The sequence below is a fragment of the Perissodus microlepis genome, chromosome 6 (genome assembly GCF_051167445.1).
Source record: "Perissodus microlepis isolate ML-2025 ecotype Zambia chromosome 6, ASM5116744v1, whole genome shotgun sequence".
NCBI classification, from domain to species: Eukaryota; Metazoa; Chordata; class Actinopteri; order Cichliformes; family Cichlidae; genus Perissodus; species Perissodus microlepis.
Genome location: NC_140466.1, coordinates 14,248,438 through 14,271,024, shown reverse-complemented (window position 1 = coordinate 14,271,024; position 22,587 = coordinate 14,248,438). Strand labels below are relative to the sequence as shown.

General features: G+C 42.0%; 2 protein-coding genes across 9 annotated transcripts in view; one reads left to right on the top strand and one right to left on the bottom strand.

Annotated features, from left to right (window-relative positions):
- LOC146385291 (ubinuclein-2-like) overlaps positions 1-19,821 on the top strand; it is a 26,721-nt gene extending 6,900 nt beyond the window's left edge. Inside the window, exons 6-17 of one of the 2 annotated variants that reach the window (XM_084930942.1) lie at positions 744-1,296; positions 2,890-2,960; positions 3,253-3,382; positions 4,407-4,513; positions 5,041-5,151; positions 5,704-5,847; positions 6,153-6,203; positions 6,323-6,365; positions 6,889-8,376; positions 8,455-8,662; positions 9,897-9,965; positions 11,479-19,821. In XM_084930942.1, coding sequence (XP_084787068.1) covers positions 744-1,296; positions 2,890-2,960; positions 3,253-3,382; positions 4,407-4,513; positions 5,041-5,151; positions 5,704-5,847; positions 6,153-6,203; positions 6,323-6,365; positions 6,889-8,376; positions 8,455-8,662; positions 9,897-9,965; positions 11,479-11,525 — 3,022 coding nt within the window. In that variant the 3' untranslated portion in view covers positions 11,526-19,821. The remainder of the gene's footprint in view (positions 1-743; positions 1,297-2,889; positions 2,961-3,252; positions 3,383-4,406; positions 4,514-5,040; positions 5,152-5,703; positions 5,848-6,152; positions 6,204-6,322; positions 6,366-6,888; positions 8,377-8,454; positions 8,663-9,896; positions 9,966-11,478) is intronic. The other variant, XM_084930943.1, reaches the window with a different exon arrangement.
- Positions 19,636-22,587, bottom strand: part of LOC146385290 (myosin-10-like) — a 64,117-nt gene continuing 61,165 nt past the window's right edge. For all 7 annotated transcript variants that reach the window (XM_084930935.1, XM_084930939.1, XM_084930937.1 and 4 more), the window contains one exon: positions 19,636-22,587. In XM_084930935.1, the coding sequence (XP_084787061.1) occupies positions 22,440-22,587 (148 nt within the window). In that variant the 3' untranslated portion in view covers positions 19,636-22,439.

The following is a 22,587-nucleotide window of genomic DNA, read 5'->3' as shown; positions in this document are numbered from 1 at the left end:
CAGCAGCTGGAGAGGCAGTTGGCTAATCAGAGCTTAGAAGGTGGGATTAAGAGCACGGGCATCATCTTCCTGCAAAGCTACATTAATGAAAACTAGTGACAAGAAAATGGTTAAGTTTAATTTAAAATGACTTTTGTGCAACTTTCATGACCTTTTGTTGAAGCAGCGTAAAGGTGAGAAAGATTTGAGAATAAGGAATTGGGCTTTGGAAAGTTTTTTTTGATTGTCTCTTTGAACTTGTAGGTATTTTCTGTGAATGTTGAACTTTTGAATTAAAGTGATATTGATTAACTTTGTCCCTAATATGTTTGTGAATGTAAATCAGCCAGATGAGGCTGTATTCAAGGTTTGAGAAACCTGAGCAAGCTGCCTTTGTCACTGCAAATGACACCAGCATGGATATTTTATCGAGTTTTCTGATTTTGATAGTTCTTTGAGTTCTTCTTTGTATGTCTTGGATACAAATGTGGATGTAATCCAGTGGCTCTGAAACAGTGATGTGGGGCACAGAGTCACGGCAGAGGGAGCATCGACAATCAGAGGGAAATGGAGTGAAACTGGTCAATGATTCATCAAGAAGAAAAAAGATGAACGTCACTGACCTTCACTTCAATAAATTCAGCTTGGGTCCATCTTTATTTTTAATGATTGACTGAAAATTGTAGGTGTGACCTGTTTGGGCTCTGAATGAAAGAAAATTTTAAGAAGCACTGCAGTCATCATGTTTTCGTTTCCCTCAACAGAGTCACAGCTCTCAGCCTCCACCGACCAGAGAAGAAGAAGAGAAAGAAGCTGATAAAGGACTCTCTGTATCTAGCGACCATGCTCCGCCGCTTCACCTGCGAGAAGGAAGAGATGAGGAAAAGAAACCCCAACATGGCTCACTCTGGCTTGGCAGGAAGCGTGGCTAACAAGCCCCACTCTGGCAATACAACGAACCACCTGTTATCTTCTAACTCCACCCACCTGCAGGACAACACAGCCGCCAACGACCTCTCACTGGCAGACCTCACCTCGGACCCCGCTGTGATGTCACTGCTGGGCTCAGCCAACGAGAAGGAGCTACAGGACCTCCTGGGCGACCTGGACTTCAGCTTGTTGGACACCGACCAGCAGCACGCCATGGCGACGGCCAGAGAGAATGGCATACTGGGAGTCGGTGTGCCAACTCATAAAGCGGTAGGAGGAGGTGGCCAAGGGCGTGGCCCGGGGTCCTCCAGCAGACTGTTTTCGCCGCCTCCGCTTCCCAATGGACTGCCTGCTCCTCTTATTAAACGCATCGAGGACCTGCGGGTGGTGAGTCAGCTGTAGGCTGTTAGTGGGCGACTGCAATTACCTGTGAAACCTCTTCACTGAAGTTAAACACAAATGGCATTCAGCTGAGGAAGTGGCAGAGGATGTTTATTGTTTCTGTTTAGTCCGGAGAGAAAAGTCTCTAAAGTGTTGGAGAAATGTGGCTCAACGCTGAGCCCTGAGGGGGTTTTATGTAACTAAAACAGCAGCAGACCTCTCACCACTACCTCTTCAACATATACTTATGTTCTCGTTGCTCTTATATCTGAGAGCCGCCCATCTTTTTATAGATGTTGGTAAACATGTAAGGAGAGGTAGGAAAACAATGGAGAGGATTGATGGATTCAGAGGTGGAGAAGAGCAGACTGAGCCAGAGGGGAGAAATAAAAATAAAAATAGTGGTAAAATATATTTGTTTTTGTTGTTGATTCAAAGATAACATGAGGGGAAAATCCTGATTTGGGAGTATTTTCTTTAAAAGTGGACCTATTATGCTTTCCTTTTAAATTTTCTATACACACTGTTACCACAGACAGCACTTAAAAACATAGCCAAAGATTCAAATAAGGAGATCAGTATGTCCAAGTAATCCCTCTAACACTGCTCCAAACACTGTTTTCAATATTTTTTTTCTGCTCTTGGCTCTTTATGATGTCAGAAAGAGCAGATATCCCTTATATGGCACACAAGCTTCACTTACCTGCTATTTAGACCTGTTTGTGAGGGGCAGCCAATCAGAAGAAAGTTTGCTTAAGGAGCAAGCCATCCAGTGTAAAGCTGCTATAGTGAAGTCAGCTCTTACCAATGGTTGCCCCTCGCAGAGCCCAGTGCTGCTGGAGGCTTCTTCCTGTTAAAAGGGAGTTTTTCCTTCCTACTGTGGCTCATTGTGGCTCATCTGATTGTTGTCTGTCTTCTCTGTATTATTAATATGCAGCACCTTGAGGCAACTGCTGTTGTGATTTGGTGCTTAATAATTAAAACTGAATTGAATCAACAATTAAAAAAATATGGTGACTTTGATACAGTAAGGTTCCTATTGACTTCAGGTCACGGACAGGTTTGGTGTTCGGCGCTGTAAGAACCCACATATTTTATTTTTCCTTTGCTGGTGGCCACACAGGCTTGCAGAGAAGTAACAGACTATGAGCATTATTAGTGTAGACTGCAGCTGAATCTGGTGTCATAACTAATACTGAAAAGTAAGAAGCAGGGCAGTGAAGAGAGGTTTTCTGCAGTAACATCACAGCAAGAGTGAGGGTTTTTTTTTTTTTTTTTTTAAATTGATCGAGTAAATTGTACACTTTCTAAACACAAGGAATACAGGCCAAAAATGACACCAAATCATGTTGTTGTTTGGGAAGTGTAACTCTTCTTCATGTTGTTCTTTTAGTCGTTTGGTCTGTGCTAAAGTTACACCGACACTTTTCAGCTGAGCTCAAATTCCACTTTAACCATAATTGCTTACAGGTTTATTGTTATATTTAGAGTCATGTATAGCTCTGTGGAGGTAGAGGAGTGTTTGCACACTGCAGTGTTGTATATGTATTTACAGCGTATGGTACAGTGCTCTATGCTGACTCAACCTTTCTCCCACAGGCTTCGCGGCAGTTTGATCAGGAGGGCAGGAAGAAATTTTTCACCCTGGACATGAATAACATTCTCCTGGAGTGAGTAGGACAGCTTTTAAATCACCGTCAGCCAAATCCCAGCACACTCTTCTCCATTTCCCTTTTTCTTTTTCTTTTTTTTTGGGAAGCAGATTTCCCTCGTCACCTCTGCTGCTGCCGTCTTTAACTGTTTTGTTTTCTCTCCGTCTCTCATTTTCTTCAGTAATGACATGCTTCTCATTTCAATCACCCTGCTTTCATTCCTCTGGCACTTCCGTCTTTTCTCGTCTCGTCTCTTTTGTTTCTTTTTACTGCTTTTCTGACAATGTGGACTTTCTCTCCCTTCTCTCAGTATTGAGCTGCAGGTCCAAGAGCAGCCTCCCGAGGTGCGCTCAGAAATCTACTCCCACATGGAGGCGTTTGTGCCGTGCAACAAAGAGGCGCTCCTCAAACGCCTGAAGAAGCTCAGCCTCAACATCCAGGTGAGTTAAAGCTTTACTGTGGAGGAGAGGAAGCTGTGAATCCTCACATATTACACTGATCTAAAAAGGGATTGAGTGCAGGGGGAGGGGGGTGTCCTTCTTCAGCCTTTATTATTGCTCTGTGGCCACTAAAAGATTCAGGAGGGGCTTTGAAAATCTCACCACGCAGCGTGGCTCAAATCTGGCCTTCTTTAACACATCCTGCAGGTCAGTGTGTGATTTGGGTGGGTGTCCAGTTTTTTTCTTTTTCTGAAAGTCAAAAATTGCCCCTAAAACAGACGACCCATAAAGAGTGCAATGATCAAAAATGACTGTTAGATATTTAGTGTTGAGACATAAAGCAAAGGAAAAAAAGGACCGGATTGGTCAAAGATGACACGGTTTTGACCTTTTTTTATTTATTTTTTTACTCTTCTGTAATAAATGAATATCTTTTGATCCTTTAACAGCTTCATGCTCCATTTTTGAGCTTTTAGCTTTTTCTTTCACAGCCAACACATCAGGGAGATGCAGAAATTTAACTCCATTTGTTTCTTTTGAGCTCTTTCGAGATATTTCTGAGCTCCTACCCATTGCCAGAACTCACCCCCTTGTTCGTCCCTGTCACGTTTGCCTTTTTCACGCAGCGGTTAATCCCTAGCTGTATTCGGTGCTTCCGTTAATAACGTGCAGGGATCTCAGCGTGGGCAGACTATCGCAGAGAGGTTTGCAGCTGAAAACAGGCTTCCAAAGGTCTTCTTTGTCATGCACCATTAATGTTGGATTGTTGACAAAATGAATCTACATACCCCGACCCTCTGTCTCGCTCTTTAACTCTCCATCATATTTTTTTTATTATCCCCCTTTCTCGCCTTTTTTTGTATCTCTTAACTTTTTCATTTCTGAGTCTTCATTCACTTCTGCTGCCTCTATCTTTCCCCACTCCCCTCACTCCGACCTTAATGTCTTCCCTCCTCCTAATTTCTTTCTTTTCTCTACCTCTCATTCCCTTTGTCATTACATCCATTTCTGCTTTTTCTTTCAGGACGATCGACTGCGGACGCCACTTTTGAAGCTGAAGCTAGCAGTGTGCAGTGTGATGCCTGAGCAGATAGCGAAATATAACATGGAGTGCATGGCTAAGGTTGCAAAGTAAGTCAGTCCTTTTTGTTCCAGATGGTGAGCAGTCCTCTGAAAGCAGTTTGAAGACAGCTGTTTTAAAAGAAGTGATATGTGAAATCTCCTGATAATCATTTTCCCATCCACCCATGTCATCGGAGGAGTTCCCGATGCCGTTTTCACACTGGCAGCATTTGTCTTCTATGCAAATCGTATGAAGATCAGAGTTAACGGTGCTCAAAGTCCAGTCAGTGCAAAACAGCTTTTTCCCCCTTGCTGTGTTTGTCAGTTAAGTTGAGATGGAGGGAGACTTATAATATCAAAACTATCAATAATAGCAGGGGAGAAACATCGATTTATTTACACTGATGTAAAAGAAGTCTTAAAATTGCTGCCTGTGGATACATACCCGAATACTGCTACCGTACGACGTTCAAAGCATAACGCATATAAAAACTTGGATGGAAAATGCACAAAAGCATCTTGCTGACTTTAATTACTTGAGGAAAAAATGGTTTATTCAAGCCGTTTATCTTTTATATCTCTGTGTTTTATTGCAGACAGCAGTCAGAGGAGGGCGATAAGAACGGCTCAGAGGAGGACGATGAGGAGAAACCTGGGAAGAGAATCGTGGGACCTCGGAAGAAGTTTGTCTGGGACGACAAGCTCAGGTAACGATCCGAGTCTGTCCTGCTGGAAGAGCCGGTCGGATGCCGTTCAGCGTCTTTGTGCTGCTGTGTGGAGTGATTTGTTTTCTCTTTGTCTCTTTTTGTTTTCATCTTCCCCTTTGTTCTCCACCGCTGGTGTTTAATCTAGTAAACCGAGCTCATACAGGCTGTAAACAATTTATGTCCGTTCAGAGCTTGCAGGATTAACACTTCACATCCTGGAGAAAGAGCTTTTACTTTTCACCATTCTCCATTTTTTTTGTTTTTCCCACTTATATTTCACTAAAACCAAAGTTAAAGTTTTATTCCTGCATGGTGAGGAATAACGAGGAAACCCACAGGTCAGAAATGGTGTCTGAATAAAACGGCTGATAAGTGCTCATTAATTTTCTCCATCGTACTACAAAGACTTTTATTTATTTATTCATTTAATTCAAAATAAATGAATACCTTTGCCTCTTTGAAGCATATCAGTGTCTTCTGTCATTTTGTGCTCGGAGACTGCAGCCTGTTTTTCACCTTAATATTGAGTGGGGTGTGTGTGTGTTTGTGCAGGAACCTGCTGTGCAGCTTAGTGCGAGTGAAGCTGAGCTGCTATGAGATGGAGAACCAGTGCTCTCTGTCTGTGGAGGACTACCTCAAGGCTTTCTTAGAGAATGAGGTCAAACCACTGTGGCCCAAGGGCTGGATGCAGACCAGGTCTGTGCTGCTTTTGTGTGTTCAGCTCGTTACAAGCAGGAGGCACTTATCCGCGGAAAAGTGCAACGTATGCAAACTGTGTTTTAAATGTTGTCAAAGTACTATAGATTTGCTGCTGCCATGAGAGCAGTTAAGTCTATTTGATATGTGTAAACCCTCAACAATAGTAATCCATCCACATTAGGAACCTTTGGAACCGACTGTATCCAACTTTAATGTGTTTTCTGTTTTTCTCGGTGATGTCGTTCTTAATGTCAGTGACCCTGATTTTTGGCTGACCTTGTTGTTTATTGCCTGTTTCTCAGGATCTTGTTCAAGGAGAGCCTTGTTGTTCACAATCACCTCACTGGAAACCTGTAAGTGTGTCCTTTGTTTCTCCCGTAACTCTGAGCATGCAGGAATTTTACTGGGACTGAGCGTCAATGTAAAATGTCAGCTGAAGAGGGTGAATAATTGCTGGTATTTTTCCACACAGAGTGAAAAAGAGAATGGTGCCTGGACCCAAGGCTAAACCCAAGGTGAGTGACAGCTCAGACTATTTACTGCAAAATATCAAAAAGAAAAAAGGGTGTGTATATTTGTATTTTTATTTTACAGCAGTTTTATGAATCGTTCAATTTGAGCCCACTGGCTGAAGTTCTTTCGTGAATTAATACAACTGTAGCTGTATCATATTTGTGTATCTCTCAAAAAATAAGTGATTTGTAGGATTTATACAGCCAGGTGTAGTAACATTTATAGGGGGTGCAGTCAGGCCACGGGGCGAGGTCTCAGAAGGGTCTGACAGGTATGACACAGAATTATAAAGCCACTGTTAAACTGCTTAAAAAAAAAAAAAAAGCTTCCTGACGTTTTTCACAGTAAAAGCTCAAATGTTAAGGAGGAGTTGTGTGAAGGAACCTATGAGTTTCGTTCAGGGTTTAAAAAGTGTTTTGTGGGTAAAATGTTGGAGCTGTACTTTATGAAGAGAAGCGGTTAGAAATAAGTTCTGGTTTCTTTGTGGAGCTTGGGTGATACTGACTGTGTTCTCCTGTTCTTTAGGAGGGCCTTTGGCTCCACAAACCATCGCTCGGCATGACCTCCACCCCATCTCAGCCCACCTCCACATCTGTTCTGACCTCCAACCGCCAGCCCCTCTCCTCCTCGGAGCCCATCTGTTTGTCAGACTCTCTGGATGAAGATCTGACCGTTCCCTCTCTGGACTCCATCTCCCACGCTCTGGCCCTCCTCAGCAATGCATCCAAGGGTCCCACAGACAGCCCTTTGTCTCCCCCACCGCTGCAAATACCAACCTCTTCTCCTCCACCTGTCGCCCCTCACTACCCCTCAGGCTCTCAGCTTTCTGCCTCGTTAGCACAGACAACGCAGCACCATTCCCTGTCTAAAGTGGAGAGTGCTCCGCTGACAGCTGCATCTGTTGTGAACTTGCCAACAACAACGCTACCAACCTCCTCTTCTACCTCCTCTTCCTCGTCCCCGGCTGTCTCCTCCCTTGCTCACGTGCAGGCAGCAGGCCTAGCGTTAGCCTCCAGGACTGCAGACGGTCACTATGGCCCGATCAAAGGATCTGGTGCCATGGGCCAAACCCAGACTCAGAGACATGTTACCATGGCGTCACCCAATCACCGGCCAAGCACAGTGATGGGGAAGATGCATCCGCACCCCTCCCCCTCTCCTCCAAAGCATCGGCCTCCTCCGACAGCTTCCCCTCTGCTGCCCCCCCATCAGAAAGGCTTTGCTAGCCCGGTGGGGATACTGGGAACGATGGGAGCAAGTCACGCACTGGGAAAGAGCAGCGCCAAATCCAGCAGCAATGGCAGCGCCGTCAACAGCAACGTCACAGCTTCCTCCTCCCCTTCCCCTCAGTCCCGCTCCAACTCTACCTCCCACCATGGCTTGCAGTCCTTTTGCCCCCCGTCACCGGCCACCTCCTCACCCTCGCCAACCTCCCATACCGCACACTCCGCTCAAGGTAAATCCCACACACACCTCCACCACCAGCCCAACTTCATCACACCCATGCAGGCCACCCTCACCAAGTCCTCGCACAGCAGCAACTCTTCTCCCATCATCAAGCTAACCCCTCGGCCTCCCGCCCCCACCCCGCCACCCTCATCCTCCCCCTCGCCATCATCCTCACCGTCAAATCCGCTTTCCCATCAAATAATCTCCACCCAACAGCAGCAACACCAGTTCTCTCCCAAAACCCCCAAAACTTTCCGGCCCCCCTTCAGTGTATCAGGTGGCGGGCAGGTGAAACAAACACAGGGCGGCTGCAGCTTCACTGGAGCCCAGAAACCTCAGTCCACCACTAGCAACAGTAGCATCAACAACAACTCTAACAACAAGGGAGTGGTCTCGACAGTCTGCAGTCATCCGGACAAAACCCCCCAATCACCTTCAGTCTCAGCCAGTCACGGGCAGAGGCAGAGGGTGGTGGGTGGGGCCAGCCAGGGCTCAAAGGCTGGAAATGGTTGGGTGGCTTCAGGAACTTTGGCCACATCCTCCACAACGTCACACCTCTCACAGGTTAGTTTCCACCAACGGGAAGTCACTCTTAGAGTTAGTTTTGAATATATTTGTATATATTTTGTGTTTCCTTTGCAGGTATCGACTGCAGGCACTCCCCTCCTGGGCAACCCCTCTGCTTTGCCCCTGGGCTTCGGGATGTTGGGAGGTCTGGTGCCTGTCTCGCTACCCTTCCAGTTTCCGTCGTTGCTCAATTTCAGCCCTCCTGGAGCTTCCGGGGCGGCTGGAATGGGCACAGCACCCAGCTCCAACTCAGGATACCCGTTAGCACAGAGCGACCTAATGGGTGAGTGGGCTCTTAATTAAGGGACCTGCATCTTTTATCACCAACAGACAGACTTTACGGTGCTTTTTAAAATAAAAGGCCTTTGATATCCTATATCAATAACACGTTAGACTTTAGGAAGTTATTTTGCCTTTTATTACAACTTGCAACTACGTTATATTAAGTGGGGGTTGCGGTAAAACACAAAAAATAAGATGGTACAGGATTTATACTGGCGGTTTCTGTTAAGCTAGAAAATGAGTTACTCTGGTAACCTTTTCACAGATATAGGAATTTAACTAGTAACATCTTTAAAAGTATTTTAATACTTACTACTTACTGTAGCAGAATTGTTGTAGTTTTTGTTGATTTGATTATAGATTTTCTTGTTTCAGTTTAATTTTTACCCCTCAGTCGTAAAAGGCTAATCTGATATTGTTGTGACACCACCACGTGTGCGGTTGGGAGGGTGGACTCCCAAGTTTGTGAATGCAATAACTTGAGAACGAAGCGATGTAGGATTTTGAAAAACTTAACAAAGGTGCATCTGCTAAAAATATCAGATGAGTTTGAATTTCAGTGCAATAACTGAAGAAGCAAGTCACCTAGGACTTAAATGTTCAGTGCTAATTGTAGTCTGTTTAATTATTACTGTATGAAGAGCAGATGTCAGAGGCAAGATTTAGAAAAATCAGTACAGTTGTAACAATAAAGACGCATAACTCTTTGAATGCAGTTGACTCAGTCTTGTAGACATCCAGAATCTCAATAAAAGCGTCCATGAAGCTATAATAACATTTTTACCAAACTGACAAGAACTAAAACTAAGGATATTCTATTTTTATTCTTAAATACTTATTTTTATTTTGGTTAATTAAAATGTTTTTCACATGTAGTTTTAGTTGACTACAATAACCTTGCTTTGTAAGAGACTAAATGGAACTCCTTAAATATTACTGGTTCACTGTGTATTTCTGTGAGCGCTTGTTCTGTAAACCAGCGGTGCTTCCCCTGCCATGACCCTCTCTTTTTACAAACCAGTCTCCCTCCTTTGTTCTCACCATTTTTTTTTTTTTTTTTTTGCACCCGTCTCTGTCGTTTCAGCCCTTTGTACTCGTTCGCCTCGCTGACAGCTTTGATCCAACTATCTTTTATTGCTGGTCTCACATTTTAACGGTGTCATCTTTTCCCAGTTCTCCCTGGTTGTTGCTGTCTTTCCTCTCATTTGTCCACCCTACCCTCCATCTCTCCTCAGATCTGTATAAGAGTCTCCAGTCAGGGTCACAGGCTGCCCTACCTCCTCACTTGCAGCTTGCTTTCTCAGGTAATCTGCATCCCTTCACCTCCTCTTCATCCTTCCTCTCCATCTGTCTGTGTCAGGCCGACTTGTCGCAGTCGGCTCAGCTGCTCTGTTACTTGTTAGTTCTCCAACTTTCTGTTTGCTGTAGTGTTTCTGGTGTTCAGCATGCCTCTGGTTTGATCGTAGCATAGTAGAAACACGAAGATATGTTGTTTTTTGAGCAAAGTCTGTTAAAAAAAAAAAACAAAACCTGGAACCTACTGGTTGACTTATGAACAATTAAACCTTTTTCATATTAGAAGTGTTTGATCCTCTTTAATCAAAAGTTTAATTTGCGTTTTATCTGGTGCTTTCACATATGGATGCAGTGATAAAAGGGTCGAACACTGATAGGTCAAAGTTTACCCAGGTCAGCAGCAGTCATTTTTTATTTTTAGGGGAAAAAAAAAAGATTCAAATAATTTAACATGTGTTCTGTAAAAGCAGGAAAAACCAAGCATTCAGCTACTGGCATGTTTTAAATGATAAGCTGAGTTTAAGGTGGACGAATGAAAGGTCTTTTCCTACTAAGGTTGGTTGTTCCTGGGTTGTCCTGTATCATTTCCAAGTAAATCCACACTTTGGATTTACTGTAACTCCTGTTAACCAGGCCTGCGTAGCTTGTCTCTGTCGCCATTTCCTGTGGACTTTGAGGGGGCAACTTCAGTTGTATTTGCCATCAGTTTTATAGTAAACTCAAAAGACAACACAATTATATAAATAACGTCAAGATGTCACCTCTCAGCCAGATTTTCATTTTAAACGTCATATTGACCCAAAATTTCAGAATTTGCCAGACGTCTGTGTACCTCAGTTTGCCAGAATTAAAGATGCTTAATAATTTGCATTTTCAGTCAAAGAACCACCCGCACACTCGGCCCTTCATGTTTCATAAGACAATGTTTTTTGTCGTTCTGCTGCAGCCTGTTGCACCAGCTCAACTCAGGCTTTCTAGCGAGTATTTTAATGACCTCAGATTGACCCTAAGGATGGTCCTTCCTGAGATTTTAGTAATATATAATCTTTCTGTAAGGAAAAGGACAAACTAAACATTGTAACAGATGTTCTGCTTGTGTATAGCCAGTAACAGAGAACCTGATTATTATTAGCTGGCTAATATTATCATCTGTTACTGGCTATCTGCCAATCTCTGTATTTCCACATTGGATTTTGTTTAAATAAATCAAAAATCTTTGTTTCACTTTGTTTTCCACCTGATTGTCTGTTCACATCTTTCTCGATCCTAAAGTGAAACAAAGTGCCTGAAACCAACATTCTTTTTAATAACCAGCAGGGGGCGACTCCAAGAAAAACTATCTGAAATTAAGTGTTTAGAACCTTTTGGGATTGCTTGTAGACGCACTGCCCTCGGTTTAACAGTGCACGTATGACAGAATATGAGAAACGGTGCATTAGGTGCCCTTCAGTGAACTGGTGCCACAGGTTGCTGGATCTGTTTCATCGTCCAGCTGTTTAAAAATGTGCCCTCTCCATGCAGATGCGAACCAAAGCCAGGGTGGAGACATGAAGAGGAAATCCCACTGAACAATAACAGCACAGGAGACAGACAGACGTCACATCCTCGCCTCCTGGCCACAACTACCAACAGACTCTTCGGCTTGATTGACTGACGTGATGCGGTATGAAGGGGGGAGGGGGGGTTGCTCCCTCGCCTCCTTTAAAAAAACAAACAAACAAACAAAAGAGGACATAAAAGAGTTTATCTCCGCTACGAGTGGCAATGATTTAATTTAACTGTATTTTCTAACAAACCGGGTATGAGAACAAGACGGCGTGAATGACGAGGACACTTGTTTTTGTTCTGCCTTTTTTTTCTCCTCTTTGTCAACATGTTTACATATGACTGACCTTGATCACTGTGGAATGAGTGTGAGCGAGGTGATGGTACAGATGAGAGTAGTAGTACACTACATAATATAATTTGTATTTAAGCTCATGTGGAATAACAGGACTCGTTGTTGCAGTACAGAAAAGGAAAAAAGAAGAAGAAACAGACTGACTAATGAACTTTTGTTTTTCTGTCTTTCGTGGGAATCGTCTGTAGAAGTTTATCGTCGGTCACCTCTGCTCCCACAAATGACTGTTAAGTAGTAGCTTAAATTAATATTGATAAATTATTTGTAATTTTCACAGGGACAAAGGTGTGTGTGTGTGTGTGTGTGTGTGTGTGTGTGTGTCTGAGTGAGAGAGAGGAAGAAAGACTGTGATGTGGTTAATTTTAAATGTGTGTATGTACATAAGAAACACAATATACTGTTAATTTCTTTCCAGATTATTCTGTATGACTGGGTAAAGACGTGTATTCCCCTCTCACAATAACGAGCAAGCGTTAAGTGTGACGCCCCTCTCTTGCTCGGTGTGTTTTTGGTGCTGTTAACGATCACACTGGACCTTTCCTTGGAAAAAAAAAAGACTTAAATTGAAAAAGTTTTGGCCTCCTCTTGCGGACAGAGGAATTGCCTGTGAGAGAGGGGGAGAAACAAGATTGTAGTCTACTTGAATTTTTTTTTTTTTTTTTAAATGTTAAGATTTTTGATTTCCTTTATCTGCTTATTGACTCAAACCAACTTAATATAACAAGACGCCTTAGTTTGTATTGAAAAAAAATATATGAAAAAGATCTATGCAGGACTGTAAACGCTCAATGCAAAAGTGCAAGTCGTCGCTTGGCTTTCAACCTCTACTCAACTTTGTCAGTGCATTTCTGGAGTTTGAATGTTTGTAGATGCTCTTTATGTCACTTGAGACTCCTTATTTGTTTTTCCCCCCAATGTGTGCGTTCAGACAGAAAGCAAAGCGAGTTTTAGGTGCGGGGCGATTATGCACAAACGCAAAGACAGCATGCATGCACACAATCAGGAGAATGTGGGGAAAACGGGAAAGATGGTACACAAAACGAGTACCCAGTCCTGGGGCAAGAAGAGCCCCAGTGACTGTGACACTTCTAAAAAGTCTAAAGCAAGGGTGTCAAACTCATTTTACACACAGCCTGCTTTGATCTTAAATGAGCCGGACCACTTAAACTCACCTCTCTGTCAATGCAAAGAAGCTTAACTATACGTTTAATGCCTAAGATATCTTAATATAAGAAAAAGAAGGGCAATTTGAACAATATGCCTCAGTTTTTCTATGTGATTAAGAAATGCTGCTATAGCAGAGAGAAATCTCTCGGTGCGACTCTTGGGCTCAAATTGTAAGATTTCTTTTTTTCTTTCTATAAACAGAAAAAAATCTGTAGTTTTTCAGTAATTTTACAGAACTTTCTGTAGATTTTTTTTTTTTTTTTTTAATTTTAAAGAAATATTTCTGTAATTGTAAACAACTCAAACAAACAAACAAAATTATCACTTAATTACTTTGGGATGTTATGAATGGCCGTGGGTGAGGTCTTTATTGGTAGGAAACGCTGTAAAACTTGTTAAAAATCCAAGGTTTCCTTCCTTCTCCACATTTTCTAAATGTGTCCATTGAGCCAGATCAGAGTCTTTGCCAGGCCAATTCTGGCTCCTGGGCCTTATGTTTGACACCCCTGGTCTAAAGAGTGTTTTGTTTTTGTTTTCCCTTCAGTCAGCATTTTCACATGAAATTCTAATTGAACTCCCCCTTCATTAAATCATCTGTACACATAGTTGAAGAATTAACAAAAGAACCTTTTAGCTGCTCCTGCTCACCACGGGGTTGTTTTACAGTGACAACTGATTGAAAAGCCGATTTAACAAGAAGCTAAAATGAAAGCTGTCTGCATACTGCAGTTCATCCACATGTAATCTTAACAAGGGCACAACATTTACTCCAATACATTTATTTATATTTTTGCTAATGTCAGATTTATGATATAAATTATAAATGTACTAATGAAAGGGTACATAAAGTCTCCATTATACACTTTTTTTTCTTGTAGCTGGCTAGTTATTATTGCTCTTTTTCTGATTTATGACTGTTAGCAACCAACATTAAAGTGCAATGCTACTGGAAGGTTAACCAGACAGTTACTGGTGGTAATTCTTGAAAATATTAGCAAATGTGTGTTATATTAACGTGATATCACTTTTTTTTTTTTTTTAAATATCACATCTGGCAACAATACTGGTGTACTACTACAACCCCCTCCAGAGCAAACACTCCAGTCTGAATTAGCCGCAGTTTATTTTTACACAGCCAAGCAATACACAGACCAGTGTTGGCCTCTCATAGATATATTTATATATTTTAAAATGTTATCATCATACAGTTTGTCCACTATTTGCAATACATGCAGCACTGTCTGCAGCACTGTCTGCAGCACATGTAGCAGAGTAGCATTGGTCAGGTGGTGTCATTAAAATAAGCTGGACAACAGTTTATGAAATACTACAATGGCATTTCCCCTTTACAGTATCTCAGGGTTTGTCCTCGGTGTGCGTGTATAGTTATGGCAATGACTCTGTTACTCTAACAGAAGTCTGTTATTTCTGTACATTTGATAAACAAATGTGTTTTATGGTTTAGTAAAAACTGGTGAGTTGTGTATTTTTAATTATCATTACCAGTGTTTCAACCCCGCCCCTGGAGGAAGCCCAATAACTGTTTGTGGGGTCACTAACAGTTTTGTATGCAGGTTTAAAAAAATATTATTAATAATAACTATGTGTGTATATAAAGACTCTTTCTTGGATGCTCTACACTTAAATAAATGGCTTTAGACTCAAAAATAAATCATTAGTAAGGCTCTTTAAAATAAAGAAAAAAGCTAAATGTACAATATTATTACACACAGCTGTGTACATCATTAAAGTTTAGATTAAGCATCAGGATTGTTTTATATTTGATCTAAATTAAAATACTAAAACTACTACAGCTGATTTATAAACTTTTAATAAGGTTTTCAGTAGCTGAGGAGCTGCTAGCTTAAACCTGCTTAAATCCATCAGTCTGCAATGACTCTGCCGCCATTATGTGAATGCAGCAGTATGGATGATAAAGTTTTTATAAGCGCTGTGGATGAAAACTCTAATTTAACTAAAGTACATAGGTGAAAATGTAAAAGCTCAATAGATGCAAATAGCAAACAAATACCACTGTTTTTGAACCGTTTTGATGTGCTGCTGAACACAAATCGCTTCCAGTGCTAACCAGCTAACTGGCAGCAGGCTAACTGGCAGCAGGCTAACTGGCAGCAGGCTAACCGGCAGCAGGCTAACCGGCAGCAGGCTAACCGGCAGCAGGCTAACCGGCAGCAGGCTAACCGGCAGCAGGCTAACCGGCAGCAGGCTAACGGTGAAAAGTTGGCTGACACCCCGAGACTAAAACAAGCTTCGCCCTGTCTGAATGCTGCTAGTGAAACCTCCCCTCAGCCGAATACCTCCGTTAACGAAACCGTTCTTCCTGAGTCTCTCCTCCACCCACCGGCTCCCTGCCCTCCTCCACTTGTGTCTGGCTGACCGGCTGCACCAAGAACGACGCCAAAGATTGTTGTGTAGCTCCTCCTGATGGGGTGCTGCTGGTCTGTGTGTGTATGTGTGAGGTTATTTCCCCAATATGTAAACCCATGCGTGTCATTGTGAAGTCATGTGACTGGAGCAGTGGGTGACATTTATTTAATTTTAAATGAGGGGGGTAAAAATGACATTTCGTGGTTATCCGGTTACCTGAGTTGGTCTTTTTGTAGATTATTTTTGTGTGTCCATTATGAAATTAAAACAGGTGGTTTTAATGTTGTGTCCAGATTCCTCCCCCACCCACTTCCTGTCTTCCTCCAAGGTTTTTGCTGTGTCAGCTCTGTCAAACCGTTTTTATTTCATGGGCTGTACCACTTTGATGAACCAGTGAAACTTTCCTTTCTGTCAGAGTAAGGAGGAATAACTACGCATTTAATATCTTGCAGTATCTTAATATGAGAAAAAGTACATTTCAACAGTGGCTTAGTTTTTCTACATCATAAATGCTGCTGGAGCAAAGAAAAAGACCTGGCCCAACTCTTTCAGATTAAATTGTGAGAAAATTTGTAAAATTACAGTCTTAGTCTTCAAATATTGACTCACTGTAGGAAACAAATTTTGATTGTGAAAAAAAACGACTATTCTGTACGGTGGCCCCTAGAGACAAAGCACATACAAACTCCAAAACACAACGGAAGTGCTCCAGGGCAGTGTTGAGGGTTTGTTACCTAGTAACTACACAAGCCAGGAAGTACCAATGACCGGATTTGGGCTGTATCCCAATTCAGGGTCTGCAGCCTTAAAGGCCGCATTTTAAGGCCGATTACGTCACAGCGACACGACGAAGGCTGTCCCAATTCAAAGGCTGCTCGAAATGCGGCCCTCAAATGCGTCCCTGAATTTTAAGGATGGGTCGGTGTAGCCTTCATGGCCCAACATATCCCAGATTTCATAGCGCGGCGGTGGTGTGGATAATTTTTCCGAAAAAAACGGCGGAAGCGGAGCCGCCGAAGAGTAAACTTTCGGAAGTAAGTACTGAATATTATGTCACTTATTTATGCGCAAATGTTTTTATAATGAAGAACATTAAAACATTACTGTTGGCCACATGTTGGGAAAGTTATGTGACATTAGCGATGTTTGTACTAACTTGGTTTTAAAGCCTTTACTTCAAAATATACGCCGTTCAATAGTTTGCATGTGTTTTGGAGTTTGCAAGTGTTTTGGAGTTTGCATGTGTTTTGGAGTTTGCATGTGTTTTGGAGTTTGTACGTGCTTTGTCTCTAGGGGCCACCGTAATTCTGTCATTGCTAGTGGCTGCGAGTGAGGCCTTTAACAGTAGGAAAAACTCCAAAACAACATTCATGTTGATCTTTGGAAATTTCAAAGCCGTCCAATGGCCTGGATAGGAGCCTTTGCTGGGCCAATTCTGGACCTCGGGCCTTATGTTTGACACCTTTGTTCTAGAGCAACATTGAGTACCTCTACACCTTAATTCATGTACTTTTCAGGAACAGCAGGTACGCTTGATACCTGCGGATCAGAGAGCAGCCCTGTAAAGGTGTTAAATTTTATTTTGTCATGTCATAGAAAAGTGATCTCTGTCAAATATCAGACCTCTCCCACCTGCTGTTGAAACTTTTTGCTTGTGATGGGCAGCTAATCCAAACTGAGATAAGCATAAAAAGGGATAAACTGAGGTGCTGGACAAAGCCAAGTATAAGATAAATAAGGATGATATAAGGTTCAATATTAAAAACCTGTGTTTTTGATAGTATTTATGATGTTAGGCTCGCAGATTATCACTAATTCTAAGTAGAGTGCAATCAGTTTTAACCGTTTAAATCAAAAATATAAAAACACTGAGACAGGAACCCTTTAGAGTTGCCTTTGTATCATTACTAAAATTACAAGCACCAATTACAGAGAAACAATGTAATACTTTTAACCCTTTAATGTCCTCACCAAGAAAAAAGCAATGGAAATTTTTTTTGTTTGCATTTCTTATTGATTTGGGTGAGTAATAACCACAATCAATAATTTTTTTTTTTTCAATTGACCCTGTAGTTTTTAAAATATTGATCTCTACCAAACGGTTGAGATGTCCCTTTATGGTAAAAGTATGAAATGTCATGCAAATACAGGTACATTAGATCAGCGGTCCCCAACCCCCGGTCCCCAGGCTGGTACCGGTCCGTGAGTCGTTTGGTACCGGGCCGCGAGAGTTGAGGCTCGGGTGTGAAATGTATGGTTTTCAGGGTTTTAGCGTTATTTTGTTATCATTTTTATCATTAACTCCTGGGTCTTTTCACGTGTGTTATGAATAAATCTTCTTTTTTTTGGTACCGGTACTAGTTTTATTTTGTTGTATTTATCCGCGACACCTTAAAGGCCGGTCCGTAAAAATATTGTCGGGCATAAACCGGTCCGTGGCGCAAAAAAGGTTGGGGACCGCTGCATTAGATAATACAGTTGAAAAAATCAAATAAAGGGCCAAATTATAATTAAATTAATAACAAAAACTATCCAGGGCATTGGATACAGTTTATTTCTAGTAGCATGCCAGTGAACATTGCTGTTTTCATTCCATCAAAGGAAAGTATTATATCAAACAACAAAATACATAGTTTTTTTTATCTCCAAATGTGAAAAATGTGCTACAGCACAAAATACTCACATTCAGGCCACTTCTGATTAAATGCTACTGTGCAAAATGAGTTTTGTTTTTTAAAAAATAAAATAAAAACAGTGCAAATCAAGCACATCTGCTTGTGGTTTTGGTCGTTGGGGTCTGTAGCATTTAGTCTGTGGTCTTGAAGAGCTGAATCATGGTTGTCCAACTCTAGGTGCTGGCTTGTTAACTTGGTTTAGACACAGCCAGGTGGAAACCTTTTGAGAGCCATCGGTTTCTGGTCCAGTAGCGCACAGTCCCTCTTTTAGACCAGGTATTCAAGTCAAGGATGTATCCGAAAAGTGGAATATGCCATCTCCTCAACTTGTAACTTGTCTTATACAGGTGTAATAGCATATCAGAAAGTTTAATTTCTCCCATATGCTAATTATATACAGGGATGAGTGATGGGCATGGAATGGTGATCTTTGCATTGGACTCTTTGCTCCACCGTTTGACCGATGAAAGAAGCATGAACCTTACAACTTTGGCCCCTTAGAGGTAGCTTCTGTTCCTTTTCACTCAGGGGAGCATTGAAAAATGTAGAACTCCTTGATACAGCAGCAAGTCGTGGATGATGCCAGATGAACTTGCTTCGCAGAACAATTTAAAGCCCCACTCATCTGGTTTGTTGGCAATATACTGGTGGAGAGTGCCAGTCCTTGTGGCTTCATATGAAACCATGACCTCAAACACACTGGTTGAAGGTGGATGCTATCATGAGTATCATGCCACAGGACCATGTGATTTTTAGCCATATAATTGTTTAGCGTCCATATAGTACTTGTTCAACATGAAATTTTTGAAAACTTAGTAATATTAATTTACCAGCTACTGTAATTTGGTTAAAAGGTAATCAGCTGTGATATTTGTGATTCCCACATTATTCTTGATTTTTACAATATTTACTAATGTTAACTCAGAATGTTACAAAAATGACTTACTACTATTTCAGCATATTCTTGCTGTGCTAACACTTAATGTGATTTATCAATAGCAATGGATAAACAAAATGGGTCTAATGGTCTGATTTTATGGCAAATAATAAATTTTAATAACATTTAGGTTATGTTAGCATTAGCACCATAAAGAGCCAAATCAACCGTTTGGTTGACCACTTAAAAAAAAAAATAAATTAAACATTGAATTTCACTTTTTTAATGCTGTCAAGTGACATACATCTGTTTAGTAAGTCCTCTAACACATATATCAAACAATTATATCTTCCTACCTTAGCTTCATCAAAAACACTCAAAATATGTTGGATGGTTTTTTGTTTCTGACTTCCTGGTTGGGAGAGGAGAAGAGAAGAGCCAACAGTTTCCATTCACAGTGCCCTCTGGTGGATTTCTTTGGCATTACAGATGAAAAACCAATTGGTAGAAAAGACTCAACAAGGTAGGTCAATTTCAGTGAAAGCCTCAGTTAGATATAGGGCCTGAAAATGTGCTCTACCAATTGGTTGACCGGAACGCTAAAGAGTTAATGACACAAGCCTAAAAATAACCAGTTTGTTAAAAAGGAGACAGAAAATACAAGAGCAGAGTAACAGTTACAATGAATATGCTTTATTTTCCTTTTACAAAAACAGAAAAAAATCACCGTCTAGAAATACAGGTATACAAGAAATAACAATGATGAGAGTATTTGCAGTTGAACGCCTGGTTGTCAACAGCCAGCTGGGTGGTGGTAATAATAATAATAATAATAATAATAATAATAATAATAATAATAATAATAATAAAAGAAAACAGAGTTGACTACTAGTGAATGTTAAAGCTTCCAACCAAATTGCATCCTGTGCAGCGCATCAGTTCCCACAGTAATGTGCTAAGCCTTCCCCTGAGGGGGAGAAACGAGCTTAGCATGAGAGTAACGTGGGGAAATGAGGCCGCAGAGGGCTCCGCTTCTTGTGTTAGTTTAATCATAGTACTGTAATACTGACTGTGACCCACACGCTCTAGCTAGAATGATATTACAAACGCAGAGGTACACGGTGGATATGATGATACGAAGCACGGCGACAATACAAAAGAAAAGAAAGCAAAATGAAGTGTTGAGTATCTTCTTCTTGATGTACCTGTTACCTCTGTGAGGAAGCTTTGCCCGCTTATGTTCTTATTTAGTGTCTAAGGCACTTTTAAAGAAACATACTGTTTAGTGTTGACGTTTGAGGAGGGAGGGGGGCACAGGAGTCTGCCATTAATGGGCACAGGTGGTGGATATGGGAGCCCTGGCGTGTGGTTTTCACACTGTGGAGGCTGCTGGAGATAAAGCAGAACTAAGGGAAAAAAACCCTTGAATCCAGACAACCTGTAATGAACGAAGAACAAGTGCTTGATCGGAGGTCTGAAGATTTGGGATTAAAGTCGCAAAATATAGTTTGTATCTGCTGATTTGTGTTTTACTGCTGTTCTGAGGGTTTTTTCAGCACACTCTGTTAATCATTTTGCTGAAGAAAGAAAAATATTTTCTTTAAACTTTTGAGATGTTTTTATTTGAAATTACAAACCAGTGCAGACAAGAAGTATTTAAGGGGAACTCGACTGATGTCTTTAAAATAAATGGACCCAAACTGATGCACTAAAACCACCATTACTCCTCATGGTGCCTACATTACCCACAATGCAACTTAACCATTGCAGTACAGAGAGGAGTGTAGACTACAGAGTCAGACTCTGTTCCAACTCCATCTACACTTTTAAACTTGTCTTGAGCTGAAAGCAGCCTGTAATGCCTGTTTCATTCACATATTTAATATAGGCGACATTAATACTCAGGGTTACATGTCAACCAAGCTTCCTGCTGCCATCTTTATGGGACTTTTGCCCACATTTGGCCTGTATTAGATTCTCAGATGAGCTCTCTCCTCCTCCTCCACGTATAAAGAAGCCAGCTGAGGTGTTCTGGGCATGTCCTCCTGGAGGAGACCCCAGGGCTGACCCGTGACGCTCTAGAGAGATGAGGTTTTTGGGTTGGCCCAGGCAGACGAACATCTGTCTCAGGCACTTGAGACTTTTTGTCCGTGCTGGCTTAAAAATGTTAATATTTCTCCATCCAGCTGACAGTGAGTGTTTCAGTAACAGCAGTCGAGTGTTGTTAAATCACACCTTCTTAAAGATCAGAGAAAAGCTAATGCTTGCTGAATGTTGACGTCTGCGATCTTGAATTTTTCAGTTTTATTTACAGTATATGTTTTACCAAATCATAGCATAAAGTCAATTTAAAGGTAATACAAAGCAAGGCTGAGCACAAACACTGTAAGTGTGGTGATAAGGTGACTAGTTTTAATCTTCGCGTCTAATCGGAGCACGTGATTACAACCATTTAGTGTCGTACTGAGTGCAGCTTTAGTGCTTCCGGTTTGAGCTTCTTTCCTCTTTGTTGGCTTTAAGTTTGAATTCTCTGTGCAGTTCTGTGCATGTTCCAGCATTGGTGCATCATTCGCGGCTCGGGCCAATCCACAGGACAGGTCGTTAGCTTTAGATAACCAGTTAAAACCCAGCGAGACATTCTTTTATTACATGTTGAGATGAAGCCACAGAGAAAATATAATACCTCTTTTTTTGTTTGTTTTCACAGTAATATACTTTCAGAGAGTCTGTGTTTTTCTATTGCATGTCCCGAGATGTTAGTTGTTCCCATAAGTGCTGCAGTGTAAAAGCCGAAAAAGAAACATCGTCAGAAAGAGACTCATGCAACAAAAGCAGCCGGCGCTGCCGTCCGGAGGCCACAGTGACCTTGGTTTGTGTGGGCTTTTAGGTTTTAGTCATTCAGAACACTGGATGGAGGGAGCGTGTCAGGTGAGAGATGGCTTTTGCATGACGAGTGAGCAGAACACTTAAAACACCAGAGTCAGACACTTTTCCTTGTAGTCCTGCATTTCCAGTATGAGTTGCGGTCACATGACGGACGTGATGTGCGCACACCTCACAACCTTTGCCTACACGCAGAGTTTCGTTTGTATAAAAAGCACTTTGTACCTAAAAAGCAGAGCAGATGATTTCTGATGGGACGGGGCAGGTGTAAGGGTTATGATGCTGAGATGATGCTGACGGACGAGCCAGGACTAGCAGCTTGTCAGAGGAGAACGGAGTAAGGCAGAAGTGTCCGTTTGTCCCGTGGCACTCCGCATTGGAGGCGTTCCTTGAGGAGGGTGGTGGATTTTCCCTGCAGATGTGACGGATGGAAAAAAAGGGCTGCCAGGCATGCTCCGCCCAGCTTGAATAGAAACCTCTCATCGCTCTGATCTTCTGAGTGGTTTGAGATGAGTCCATGTGGACTTTGGGGGTGGGGGAGACAAAGTTGGGGAAAAGGGTGGGATGAGGAAAGAGGCGGTCGCTGCTGCAGTTACTCGACGTTGGTGTTTGGCGTCTCGTTAAAGTCGCCGGAGCGGCTGTCTGCGTCGTCGTCTGACATGTCGACGGAGGCGCCGTCCAAGTTGAGGTTGCGCCGGCCTGAGCGGCCAGAGGAGAAGCTGCTGACTGGACCGCCACGC